The following is a 14,218-nucleotide window of genomic DNA, read 5'->3' as shown; positions in this document are numbered from 1 at the left end:
ATGGAGATGAGCACCAACCCCCAGAGTCAGACATGACTGGACTTAACGTCAGGGGAAAACCTTTACCTTTACTTTACCTATGTAACACAAGTTTTTGTTCCTGGGTTATAAATGTCATTTCCTAATTGGTTCTATCATAAAAACATAGGGAAAGTTGATTGAACTGCCAAAACTTTGTTTTTGTGTGAGGGGCATCCTGCAGCACATTTGGCTCGAGTTTGTCAATGAATATCTCATAGCGTTTCAACCGAGTCCACATCCATTAGAGTCTCGCTTATCCAACGTTCTGGATTATCCAACGCATTTTTGTAGTCAATGTTTTCAATACATTATGATATTTTGGTGCACCAAAATATCAAAATGCATAGAAAACATTGACTACAAAAATGTGTTGGATAATCCAGAATGTTGAGTATGACAACTACTTTCAAAGTAAGTACTGCACAACTGAACAGGAAATGACACTTTCAAACCAGGAACAGATTTTTTTCCCCAAAAATTTTATTGCATAGTTATAATATATATTTATATTTCACTATTTTCCTCTTTAATTCAGCAAAAAAGGTCCTTTGGCTAAAAGTTGCCAACTGCATTTTTGACTGGATTGTTGTGAGTTTTCTGGGCTGTATGGCTATGTTCCAGAAGCATTCTCTCCTGACATTTTGCCCACATCTGTGGCAGGCATCCTCAGAAGTTGGGAGGTCTGTTGGAAACTAGGCAAGTGGGGTTTATATACCTGTGGAATAATGTCCAGGGTGGGAGAAAGATCTCTTGTCTGCCTGAGGCAAGTGTGAATGTTGCCATTGGCTATCTTGATTAGCATTGAATGGCCTTGCAACTTCAAAGCCTGGCTGATTCCTGTCTGGGGGAATCCTTTGTTGGGAGGTGTTAACTGGCCATGATTTTTTTTTTTGTCTGGAATTCCCCTGTTTTCTGAGTGTTGTTCTTTATTTGCTGTCCTGATTTTAGAGTTTTTTAAATACTGGTAGCCAGATTTTGTTCATTTTCATGGTTTCCTCCTTTCTGTTGAAGTTGTCCACATGCTTGTGGATTTCAATGGCTTCTCTGTGTAGTCTGACATGGTGGTTGTGAGAGTGGTCCAGCATTTCTGTGTTCTCAAATAATATGCTGTGTCCAGGTTGGTTCATCAAGTGCTCTGCTATGGCTGACTTCTGGACACAGGATACTATTTGAGAACACAGAAATGCTGGACCACTCTCACAACCACCATGTCAGACTACACAGAGAAGCCATTGAAATCCACAAGCATGTGAACAATTTCAACAAAAAGGAGGAAACCATGAAAATTGACAAAATTTGGCTACCAGTATTAAAAAAGCTCTAAAATCAGGACAGTAAATAAAAACAACACTCAAAAACAGAGGAATTCCAGACATGAAACAATCAGGGCCAGCAAACACTTCCCAACAAAGGATCCCCCAAAGCAGGAAGCAGCCTGACTTTGAAGCTGCAAAGCCATTCAATGCTAATCAAGCTAACTAATTGCAACATTTAGACTTGCCTCCAACAGACAAGATTTCTTTCTCCCACCCTGGATATTCCACAGATATATAAATGCTACCTGCCTATTTTCCAACAGACCTCACAACCTCTGAGGATGCTTGCCATAGATGTGAGAGAAATGTCAGGAGAGAATGTTTCTGGAACATAGCCATACAGCCCAGAAAACTCACAACAACCCAGATACAACCCACATACTTTGTGACAGCCAAAAAATGCAGTTCCTGGAGTATGACAACTACGTTCAAAGTAAGTGCTGCACAATTAAAAAGGGAAATAATACTTTCAAACTAGGAACAGATTCCCCCCCTCAAATTTTGTTACATAGTTATAATAATACAGTAATAATATTTTTTCTCTTTAATTTAGTGAAAAAGGTCCTTTGGCTAAAAGTTGCCAACTGCATTTTGCCTGGTTGAAGTAAGTGTCCTGCAAAGAACCTGAATGTATGGGGTTGATTGTACAGGAGAAGGGCTTTCAAGGTCATTGCCAATATCTTGTACAGTAGAGTCTCACTTATCCAACGTTCTGGATTATCCAACGCATTTTTGTAGTCAATGTTTTCAATGCATCGTGATATTCCGGTGCTAAATTCGTAAATACAGCAATTACTACATAGCATTAATGTGTAATGAACTACTTTTTCTGTCAAATTTGTTGTATAACATGATGTTTTGGTGCTTAATTTGTAAAATCATAACCTACAGTAGAGTCTCACTTATCCAACATAAACGAGCCGGCAGAACGTTGGATAAGCGAATATGTTGGATAATAAGGAGGGATTAAGGAAAAGCCTATTACACATCAAATTAGGTTATGATTTTACAAATTACGCACCAAAACATCATGTTATACAACACATTTGGCAGAAAAAGTAGTTCAATACGCAGTAATGTTATGTAGTAATTACTGTATTTACAAATTTATCATCAAAATATCATGATATATTGAAAACATTGACTACAAAAATGGCTTGGATAATCCAGAAGCTTGGATAAGTGAGTGTTGGATAAGTGAGACTCTACTGTAATAAAAAAAGAGTAAAATAAATGTAATAGTAGCAACAATAAAAGAGAAAAATAATAAATGTAATAATACCAATTATAATAGAGAAAAATAATAAATGTACCATATATTCTCGAATATAAGCTGATTCAAATATAAGCCAACCAGGGCCCTCACTCGAGTATAAGCCGAGGGGGGCTTTTTCAGTCTTAAAAAAAAGGCTGAAAAACTAGGCTTATACATGAGTATATACAGTAATATTCATGTCAAACTAGATTGAAACACTGGGTTGCTGTGAATTTTCCGGGCTGTATGGCCATGTTCCAGATTGAAACAGTTTTCCTTAAGAAAAACCAATGCTATTAGAAAGTAGACACTGATGATGGGGGAATATAATGTATTAAATGAGTACCTTTTTCTACCAATGTTGCCAAATTAAAAAAAGAGAGAGAGAGAGAGAAGAAACAGGAATGATATCAGCCAATTAATAAATCTGCATTGCCTTTCTTGGCTAGGAATTAATGCAGCCTTCCCTGGTTCTGTGTCTTGTCTGTTCATACCGAATCGTCAAGTAAATTTTAATTGAGTATTTGAGCTCCGCAGCCTGCCGCGGTGTGCGCTTGCAACTCCAGATCATTATTGATGCGATTGGGCGGGCTGCGGTATCTGAACAGGGATATCCTCTTCGTAGTTGAAAGATAATAAAAGGATGCTGACTGCAACACTTCTTTGGAGCCTCTTCGAGGAGGCAGGGAGGGCGCACTGAATACCTTTGCCTTCCAAAGAAATGCATCCATAATAGAATGGATTTGCCAGTTGGCATGTAAGCAAAGGTCACCTGAAAGAAAATGACACTTCAGGCCTGAAGGAGCCATTTGCTTTAAGAGATCCCGGGAGCTACGCCAGATCTCACATTTTGTTTGACAGTATCCCCAAACTTTTATTTTTGTTCAAAAATAACACAGTGTAATATGATTTCCGTATAATCTTGAAATACGTTTAAATCTGCTATGCTAGTCGTACATTTGGGTGTTTGAAAAGATCTGCAAATAGAGGCATGTTATATGCCTCTATATCAATGATGGGCAACCTTTTGCACTTGGTGTGTCAAAATTCACCAAAAACCTAGCATGACTTGGGTAGTGTGTCACTTCGAGAAAAAACCCCATAATTTCACAATATGTATAGTTTAAATAACAAAAATGTATAATTGTAATATATAACTATTTAATAAATCAAAAACTATTTATTACCACTACAGTATTATTATTATTATTTATTTATTTACAGTATTTATATTCCGCCCTTCTCACCCCGAAGGGGACTCAGGGCGGATCACATTGTACACATATAAGGCAAACATTCAATGCCTTTTAACATAGAACAAAGACAAGACACACATGGCTCCGAGCGGGCCTCGAACTCATGACCTCCTGGTCAGAGTGATTCATTGCAGTGATTCATTGCAGCTGCTTTCCAGCCTGCTCCACAGCCCGAGCCAGTAGAGTCTCACTTATCCAACACTCGCTTATCCAACATTCTGGATTATCCAACGCATTTTTGTAGCCAATGTTTTCAATACATCATGATATTTTGGTGCTAAATTCGTAAATACAGTAATTACTACATAGCATTACTGCGTATTGAACTACTTTTTCGGTCAAATTTGTTGTATAACAGGATGTTTTGCTGCTTAATTTGTAAAACCATAACCTAATTTGATGTGTAATAGGCTTTTCCTTAATCCCTCCTTATTATCCAACATATTCACTTATCCAACGTTCTTGGATAAGTGGGACTCTACTGTATAACTATTTAATAAATCAAAAACTATTTATTACCACTATTTCCATGTACAACAATCTATGCTACCTCTTGCAGTTTCCACGCTGATTTCTCTCTATTCTAGTTTCAATGTAGTCATGAAAAATGAATAATATACAGTAGAGTCTCACTTATCCAACATAAACGGGCCGGCAGAACGCTGGATAAGCGAATATGTTGGATAATAAGGTATTATTATTGGTATTATTACATTTATTATTTTTCTCTATTATTGTTGCTTTTACATATATTTTATTCTTTCTTTATTATTATTAATAATACATTTATTATTTCACTCTGATCTTATTATTATTATTGTATTTATTATTCTATTCTATTTATTATTACTTGTATTATTTTCCTGTATTTATTATTATTATTATTATTATTTGTATTATTTGTATTATTTTACTCTATTATTATTAAATGGATACATAAGCACATTTACATTGAAGAAGATGAGAATAATGATTTGATCAGAGTTGGACAGTCTTATCTTAAATTTGAGCTTGATGTAAATATTCAAAAACATTTAACCTACTGATGCCTCAATTAATGTAATGTTATTGGTATCTCGGTTTATACTGGAGTCAATATTTTCCCAGGTTTTTTTGTGGTAAAATTACGTGCCTCGGCTTATATTCGGGTTGGCTTATACTTGAGTATATACGGTACATAGAAATTAATAGGACTTACTTATAAGTAGGCATGTATAGCACTGCATTGTTAAAAGGAAGAATTTTAAACAATCTTAAATCCATTGGTACTGTGCTATTGCTTAAAACAATGGCTTGGATTATTTGTAACTAACTATCCACTGAATCCAAGGGTACATCTACACTGTAGAGTTGATGCAGCTTGACTGCCATGCTAGGGAGTTATGGGAGTTGTAATCTTACATGGTCTTTAGCCTTCTCTGCCAAAGAGTGCTGTTGTCTCTGTCGGAAATAGCCACCTTCTCAAGCCTCCACTAGTTATTTGTCATGTATACAATTGCTTATTGTATTGTATATGTGTACATTGGTATGTAATTTTGCTTTAATTCTGTAGACCATGTGATCAGGTCTGGGCTTAGACTCCATTTTAGAACCGTATGCTTGAGACTTCAGTAGGAATTGTATGCTTGAGACTTCATTGGACTTTCAGTCTAGACAGAAACTCTATTAGACTCTCAGAACAGAGAGATACTTTGGACTATGGATTATTGATTCTAAGGAAGATTTCCTATGTTACCTACACAGAGAAACTACTTCAAAACTGTTTGTAACTGGACTGATAAGCAAAGTACCTGTATGCCGAATACATGAAGTTTGTGAGTAAACCAACTATGTTACTTTTAAAGAAATTTGCTTATTTTTGTCTTGTGAGAGCATTGTTTAAACCAAGAGGTTTTAAGGGAGAGTAATTGTTTTGGGCAATGAAAAAGGATACTTCTGAAACTCTATGTGTTTGTGCATTGGCATAACAGAACAAAGATATCTAAGTTTATCAGTTTAACAGCCGAGAAACCCAATTGCCTTGCATAAATGCCATTTCCCCAAAAGGTTATGGGATCATTCTTCAAAAGCTTGTGACTTCTAACAAGATCATGCCTTTCCAGAAATCATAAAATCTCCAAAAGGTTGTGGGAATTTTCATTTTCCAAAAGTCTCACCAAATTAAAAGCCCCAGTATCCCATAGCATTGGCTGCGCCACCGGGCTGTGGTGCAGGCTGGAAAGCAAGCCAGCTGCAACAAATCAACAAATCACTCTGACCAAGAGGTCATGAGTTCGAGCCCAGCCCGGTGCCTGCGGCTTGTCTCTGTCTCTGTTCTATGTCATGGCATTGAATGTTTGCCTTTATGTGTGCAATGTGATCCGCCCTGAGTCCCCTTCGGGGTGAGAAGGGCGGAATATAAATGCTGTAAATAAATAATAAATAATAAAATAATTGAACCATGCCACCCAAAGTGGTGAAAAACTGCATTAATTCTACAGTGTAGATGCAGCCTAAGGCTACCATGTGAAACAAAATATAGAGGAAGTGCCATTATTATTATTATTATTATTATTATTATTATTATTATTATTATTATTATTGTTGTTGTTGAACAAAATGGGGCTTATTTCTCACTAATGCCGTAATTGACTTTTTGCTTTCTACAAGGCTAATGCAGCTTAGCTTTTAAAGAACGTCTTTATTAATCATGCTTTGTTTGTTTTGGTGTATTTTTATGGAATTAGGTATCCAAGAGACTCTTCTGCATCAGTGATGTGAGATTTCCTGTTACCTGAAGTCTGACAAGGTACAATTTGTTTTTCTCTTACTTAGTTGGAATTGTAACATAAAAAGAAAGCTAAGTTTCAGCATGACATAAATAAACGCATATCTTGAACACAGTGGAAATGTCTTGGTTAGTTTCCACAAAGGGTTTGGGGAAAGAGTCTTGTATTTAGTATGGACTTTAAGAATAACTGTTATGTAGTGTAGTGGACTGAAGGCTTCTCCAAAATGTGTCTTGCATGTACAGTAGAGTCTCACTTATCCAACATTCACTTATCCAATGTTCTGGATTACCCAACACATTTTTGTAGTCAATGTTTTCAAAACATCATAATATTTTGGTGCTAAATTCGTAAATACAGTAATTACTACATACCATTACTGCATATTGAACTACTTTTTATTTGTTGTTTAACATGATGTTTTGCTGCTTCATTTGTAAAATAATAACCTAATTTGATGTTTAATAGGCTTTTCCTTAATCCCTCCTTATGATCCAACATATTCGCTTATCCAACATTCTGCCGGCCCGTTTATGTTGGATAAGTGAGACTCTACTGTGCTGTCTTTTCAAATGTTGTAGCATTTATGTGTGTGTTTTACAAGAATTGCATTGATAAATTACCTATGACTTTAAGGAGCACATCAACTGCAACAAATACCCATCTACCTCAGCACAGAATCCTCCTGTGCCCCACAAATTAGTTCCTGTAATCTTATACAGTATAGTCTCACTTATCCAACATTCGCTTATCCAATGTTCTGGATTATCCAACGCATTTTTGTAGTCAATGTTTTCAATGTATCGTGATTTTTTGGTGCTAAATTCGTAAATACAGTAATTACAACATAGCATTGCTGTGTATTGAACTACTTTTTCTGTCAAATTTGTTGGATAACATGATGTTTTGGTGCTTAATTTGTAAAATCATAACCTAATTTGGTGTTTAATAGGCTTCTCCTTCATCTCTCCTTATTATCCAACATATTCGCTTATCCAACATTCTGCTGACCCGTTTATGTTGGATAAGTGAGACTCTACTGTATTATTATTATTATATACGGTACAAAGAGGTGTCTTATTGGCTTAGTTAAACCCCCTCTGTGTCCCAAGAGCAAGTCTTTGAGAATGGATTGTCTGGATTTAGCTGGCTGTATTGATCAGCATTAAGGTGCAAGAATGGAGAAAGCTATGCGTAGAATTTCTGTTCGTTCTGTTGTGATAAAACTGCAAGAGAGACCAGATCATTGGAATAACACTTGGTTGCTACCAGGGCAGGGAACAAGTAGTTTTGTGATTAATTCCATAGAACTGTTAAGATCAATACAGTGAGGATGATGGAGAAAGATTTGTGGGAGTTGTTAATATCTTCATCTTTCTAATTTCTTCTTTTAGCCTTCATATTCCAATACTGTCCACTGAAATGGTTTTGTTCTACTTTACATTTTTTTTTTTGGAAAAAAAGGATGTATCATTAGATGGTTGAAGCGGATGCATCACGTGTATGGTATTGGAGATGGGCAAGAGTGAGTTGTTGAGAGCTGTTCAGCAGTGGAACTCTCCGCCTTGAAGTGTGGTGGAGGCTTTTAAATGGGCTAGATGGCCATCTGTTGGGGGTAGTTTGAATGCGATTTTCCTGCTTTTTGGCAGGGGGTTAGACTGGATGTCCCATGAGGTCTCTTACAACTCTAGGATTCTATGATTATTTCTCAGTTGCCATGCAGCTTCTTCTGCACCTTCAGAATATTTGGAGTCTCCATGTAAGAATTTTGGAGTCTCCAAGTCTTCAAATAATACTTGCTAATTTTCCCATTCTTGACAAGTGAAAGTGTCTTGGCGTGTGGAGATACAAACCATAAAAAATCGTTCCTTGCAGTGTTTTGCATTTTGAAATATAAGTTTCTGCAAAAACAGTGATATTTGTATGCAAAAAGGACCTCTGGTTTTGCTTCAGAAAAGATAATTATTTGCAAAATCTGTAAAATTTGCACAAAATTTAAAAAAAGGTTTTGTATTAGTGGAACTATTACTTCCCTTGATGGGGGGAGACTGTGCTTCTAAATACAGTAGAGTTTCACTTATCCAACACTCACTTATCCAACGTTCTGGATTATCCAACTTATTTTTGTAGTCAATGTTTTCAATATATCATGATATTTTGGTGCTGAATTTGTAAATACAGTAATTACTACATAGAATTACTGCATATTGAACTACTTTTTCTGTCAAATTTGTTGTATAACATGATGTTTTGGTGCTTAATTTGTAATATCAAAACCTAATTTGATGTTTAATAGGCTTTTCCTTAATCTCTCCTTATTATCCAACATATTCGCTTATCCAACATTCTGCCAGCCTGTTTACGTTGGATAAGCGAGACTCTACTGTATCAGTTTCTGCAAAAATGGTGATATTTGTATGCAAAAAGGACCTCTGGTTTTGCTTCAGAAAAGATAATTATTTGCAACATCTGTAAAATTTGCACAAAATTTAAAAAAGGGTTTTGTATTAGTGGAACTATTACTTCCCTTGATGGGGAGACTGTGCTTCTAAATAATGCAAGATAAGATACCTGGTTCATGTTCAATTTATGATTAACAATAATCCCAAGATTGTCCGATGTAAGTTAATAATTTTGGACTGTTTTATAGTGCATTGTACAATTTTTATATATGTGTTTTATTGTAAGCCGCCCTGAGTCCCCTGTTGGGTGAGAAGGGTGGGATATAAATATTGTAATAAAATAAATAAATAAGATCCATTTCACATGTAGAACTGTTGAGTCAATCCTAAACTTGTGCATTTAGTGTTTGTATCCTAAATGTAGAATTTTGCATTTGTCGCTGTGGAATTTCATTCTATTAATTTCCGCCTCGTTTTCTACTTTATCAAAGTCCTTAAGAATTCTCTTCCTTCTTCCAATATGCTATCTTTTTGCACATTTGAAAAAGATTTCCTCCAATAATCTCAATCATTGATAAAAAAAATATTGAAGCATGTCGACCCTAGGACAGAATCCTGGATCTTTGCACTTCCAATTTGATGATTTAGTTTGGAAGCAGAAAACCATTCAGCATTTAGAATTTATTTTTTAAACCAAAATTTTCGCACTGGATTTGGAGGGGCAGGGATGGGGGGAGATACCAAAAATACATTTGAATTGTCCATTTCATTTAGCCAGTATCCCCCTGTGTGACCTTAACTATGAAGCCCTTTATTTGGTCAAGAATACTCCTCATTCCCTTGACTTAGCATATCGCTTTCCAGTTTATTGAACAAAATTAAATTAAAATTAATTTGTTATAGAAGCTTAATGGGATTGCAAGCGTTCAATGTTTAAAGCAATTTACTCATAGAGGTCAATGAGTTCACGGCTTCAGGGACACATTATCTGGGGACACATTCTTTTGGGGACAAGGGAGGAAACTCTGTTTGCTTCCTTGGATGGATCCTTATTATAGTTATTTCACATTTACAACATTAAATGCTTAAGAGGGAATATGTTTCATAGAGTGCAGGGTAACAATGGACCTTGAAAGGGCTTTGTCTTCAGTTCCTATTAGGTCTATCCAGAATAGTTGGGGGGGGGGGGCTGGGCTGTGGCGAAGGCTGGTTAGCAGCCAGCTGCAATAAATCACTCTGACCAAAAGGTCATGAGTTCGAGGCCAGCCCATGATGGGATGAGCACCCGACAATTAAAAAATAAAAATAGCCCTGCTCGTTGTTGACCTAAGCAACCCGAAAGATAGTTGCATCTATCAAGTAGGAAATTTAGGTACCACTTATATGTGGGGAGGCTAATTTACGACACCATAAAAATCATCCAGCCACCGTTGGAATGAGGAAGTTGCCGTCGCAGTGGATGATGAAGCAGCTGCTCCCCCTGTGGCCGGAATAAAGCATACCCTCAGGAAGCTGGAAGCTGGAGAAGGTTTAAATTGCCTCTGCGTCTGTCTCTGTCTGTGTTCTATGTTTATATGGCATTCGGGGTGAGAAGGGCGGAATATAAATACTGTAAATAAATAAATAATAAATAAATAGTCAATCATGAAAGATTATGAACTGTAGTCCAGGAGCACCTGCAGAATCATACTTTCTTGTAGGAATGTGCAAAATGGCACATTCGTTTTAAATTTCAGGTGCACCCCCCCCCCCCGGTTCTGTTTTCAGGAAGAATAGGAGGGGGGGCTTTCAATTCATAATTCAAAAGCCTGGGTTCTGTTTCAGAACCGGGGGGACGGGTGACCTGGAATTCGGAACGAAAACAGAATGGATTTCTGCTGATTCACACACCCCTAATTTTCTTGTATGGTGTGAAGGATATTAGTCATATCTTCTGCGAACTTGTCATCTCTGAGCACAATTTTGGAAGTTAAATATGAATGCATACAACATTTCTGAAATCATTTCCAAAGATAACTCTTTCTCTGCTAGCCCTCCTTGCCTCAGTTTCGTGTAATGTAACAGGGAGGAGAAAGTTGTTAGTACTAGGAATAGGAGATCCTCTGGTCAATTTATCCTATGTTACATAGAGTTTGCAAGATGAAAACACAATTACAGTGTAACTCCATGCTGAAGTTTTTGGAGGAACAGCTATTTATTTATTTATTTATTTGTTTACAGTATTTATATTCCGCCCTTCTCACCCCGAAGGGGACTCAGGGCAGATCACATTATATACATATAGGGCAAACATTCAATGCCCATATACACATAGAACCGAGACAGACAGACGCAGAGGCAATTTAACCTTCTCCTGAGGGGATGTTCGATTCTGGCCACAGGGGGGAGCAGCTGCTTCATCATCCAGTGTGATGGCACTTCCTCATTCCAACATTGTAAGTTAGTTAAATCTGCCTCCCCACTTTATAAGTGGTACCTTATTTCCTACTTGATAGATGCAACTATCTTTCGGGTTGCTAGGTCAGCAACGAGCAGGGGCTATTTTTTATTTTTTAATTGACGGGTCTCACCCCGCTATGGGCTGACCTCGAACTCATGACCTCTTGGTCAGAGTGATTTATTGCAGCAGGCTGCTCATCAGCCTGCTCTACAGCCCGCCCCCAACTAGGCGCTTTTCACATTGCAGAATTATGGTGCTATTATTCCATTCAAGCTACCATGGTTTGATCTTATGGAATCTTTGTGCTTGTAGTTTGGTGAGGCACTGGGATACTCAGGCCCCTTCATATAATCCAGATTATCAAAGCAGATAATCTGGATTTATATGGCAGTGTAGAAGGGCCTCAGGCTGAGAATTCTTTAATGCTCTTCCTTAAACTAATCAATCTTGGATTTGAAAAGACAGAACCTTGGCAATTATATTGGAATAATAATAACAATGCTAGAATTTTGTAGTGTGAATGGGCCATAGGAATATTTGTGAAAATATGATACATTAATGTAATGTTGGTTGTTGTGTGCCTTCAAGATGTTTCCAATTTGTGATGCACTAAGACAAACCTAACATTTAGCAACCGCAACTGATCTTGGGTGTTGCAAAAGAGATTAGCCCAAAAAGCCCGTGTAACTTTTGAAACAATATTAGACTCGAGGAAAAGTCAATGAACTTGTGCGGAAGGGTTTAGATTGTGCCTGACCTCTATGGTAATATTTCATATATTTCATATAAGGTTGCTATTGGGAGAGAAATCAAATTTCAGTCATGAACATGATTGACAGGTGGGAGCAAGGGAGAGAGAGACATCTGGTCAGATGGGGAATTTGGGAAAGAGAAGGACACGCGTGGGAAGATTTGATGTAATATTAGGAATAATAAGCGGAGATATGAAATATCCAATATTTAAACTCCCTGGAGGCATGCTTAACATGAAGCTTCCCATTGTAAATTTCTCGAAGTAAACTGGAAAACAAGTTCTGATGCCTGAATAATTTGATTTTGTTGGAAAAGAGAGTGTGTACCTCTTTGATGCTTGGCACAAAGAAGTGAAATATAAAATATGAATGAATGGAAGGGTGAAAAATCTCTTGGTTTTGGCTGTAAAATCACAAAATGGTATAAAACCATTCCTCTATTTTGCAAACAGCTGCCGTGTGTGGTTCACAACAGAGGAAGATGGAGAAGTTGAAGTGAGGATTTCAAAACAGGAGCTAAAAATCTGAGAGGTTGTCGAAGGCTTTCATGGCCGGGCTGTATGGCCATGTTCTAGAAGTATTCTCTCCTGACGTTTCGCCCACATCTACGGCAGGCATCCTCAGAGGTTGTGAGGTATGGAGAAACTATATAAACCTTCCTTGCTTAGTTTCTCCATATCTCACAACCTCTGAGGATTTCTGCCATAGATGTGGGCGAAACGTCAGGAGAGAATGCTTCTGGAACATGGCCACACAGCCCGGAAAACATACAACAACCCAATCTGAGAGGTTGTTTGGTTCCTATCTGTCATCTCCCTTCCTCCCTCAGCTCTACTATTGACACATAATGTACTTTTATTAAGTATGTGCGTGAAGTTCGTTCCTACTGTTTCTACCATTTCTTTTATTTCTTCAATTGCTTCGGAAGCACGAAACGGGAAGCCTCCTCAGCTAAACGTAGTATAGATTGAAAATCACTTATGCAAAATGTTCCCATTTTTGTTTGTTTTTTGTGGGCGAGATTTTGAAATACTTGCATATACATAATGTGATATCTTGTAAATGGGATCTAAATCAAAACACAAAATTCACTGTTGTTTCATACATTACACACATAATGTGAAGGTATATTCAAATGTGATTTTTGCACATTGAACCATCAAAAAGCAAAGGTGTCACTATCTCAACAAGCTCTGTGGATAATTTTGGATTTTGGAGGATTTTTGGAATTCCAGATAAGAGATATTCAACCGTTGTTGTTGTTGTTGTTGTTGTTGTTGTTGTTGTTGTTGTTGTATCGGCTCACAAAAAAGTTAGTCAATAGAGGTGAGAATTTAATTGATCTGAGAAATCATATAAATAAGTCTAGAGGTTGTATACAGGTTTTTCAAAACAAGACAGCAAGAATTAGGTTATTTTTCCTTTCCTCATTGTTTACACATTTCCCGCATCTTAACAAATCTGGTTGTCAACTGTGTCTTTTTCATAATACACAACAATAGAGCTCTGATCTGTGGCTGAAAAGTCTAAATATTCTTCCCTAGACTGCAAAACCAGAACGACATACAATGGAGCCATGGTTGATAGAAATTGTGGTTGATGTCATTTATTAGCTGATAAGCATTAAGGGCTGTATTTCAGAATATTCCCTGACTTTGGTTACCGGTTTAAAGCCCTTAAAGCATGCTGCATTGCTCATTTGTGGCGTACATTATATTAACACCATGTTTCCAAGATGCCGTTAAACTGCCTTAAGTAGTTAGTGCAGATGTGCTCTGAGGCCCTGCCTACACTGCCATATAAAATCCAGATTATCTGCTTTGAACTGATTATATGGCAGTGTAGACTCAGATAATCAATGTGGATTATATGATTTGATAATCTAGATTATATGGTAGAGTTGTACGGGGAATTTATTTTTCCTGTTTCCTTCATTTCTTTCGTGTCTTTTGTTTCTTCGGGAGCATGGAACAGGAAGGCCCCTCCCGATACAGAAATCAGCTTGAAA

The 14,218-nt window shown here is 37.2% G+C and overlaps 1 protein-coding gene across 2 annotated transcripts in view; it reads left to right on the top strand.

Annotated features, from left to right (window-relative positions):
* maf (MAF bZIP transcription factor) overlaps nucleotides 1-14,218 on the top strand; it is a 259,433-nt gene that overhangs the window by 15,866 nt on the left and 229,349 nt on the right. The window contains exon 2 of one of the 2 annotated variants that reach the window (XM_062961579.1): nucleotides 6,575-6,636. In XM_062961579.1, coding sequence (XP_062817649.1) covers nucleotides 6,575-6,608 — 34 coding nt within the window. In that variant the 3' untranslated portion in view covers nucleotides 6,609-6,636. Of the gene's footprint in view, nucleotides 1-1,890; nucleotides 4,545-6,574; nucleotides 6,637-14,218 lie in introns of those variants that run through there. The other variant, XM_008113923.3, reaches the window with a different exon arrangement.

The sequence above is a fragment of the Anolis carolinensis genome, unplaced genomic scaffold, assembly GCF_035594765.1.
Source record: "Anolis carolinensis isolate JA03-04 unplaced genomic scaffold, rAnoCar3.1.pri scaffold_9, whole genome shotgun sequence".
Taxonomy (NCBI): domain Eukaryota; kingdom Metazoa; phylum Chordata; class Lepidosauria; order Squamata; family Dactyloidae; genus Anolis; species Anolis carolinensis.
The sequence above is the reverse complement of the archived record's forward strand: the minus strand, read 5'-3'. Positions and strand labels throughout refer to the sequence as shown.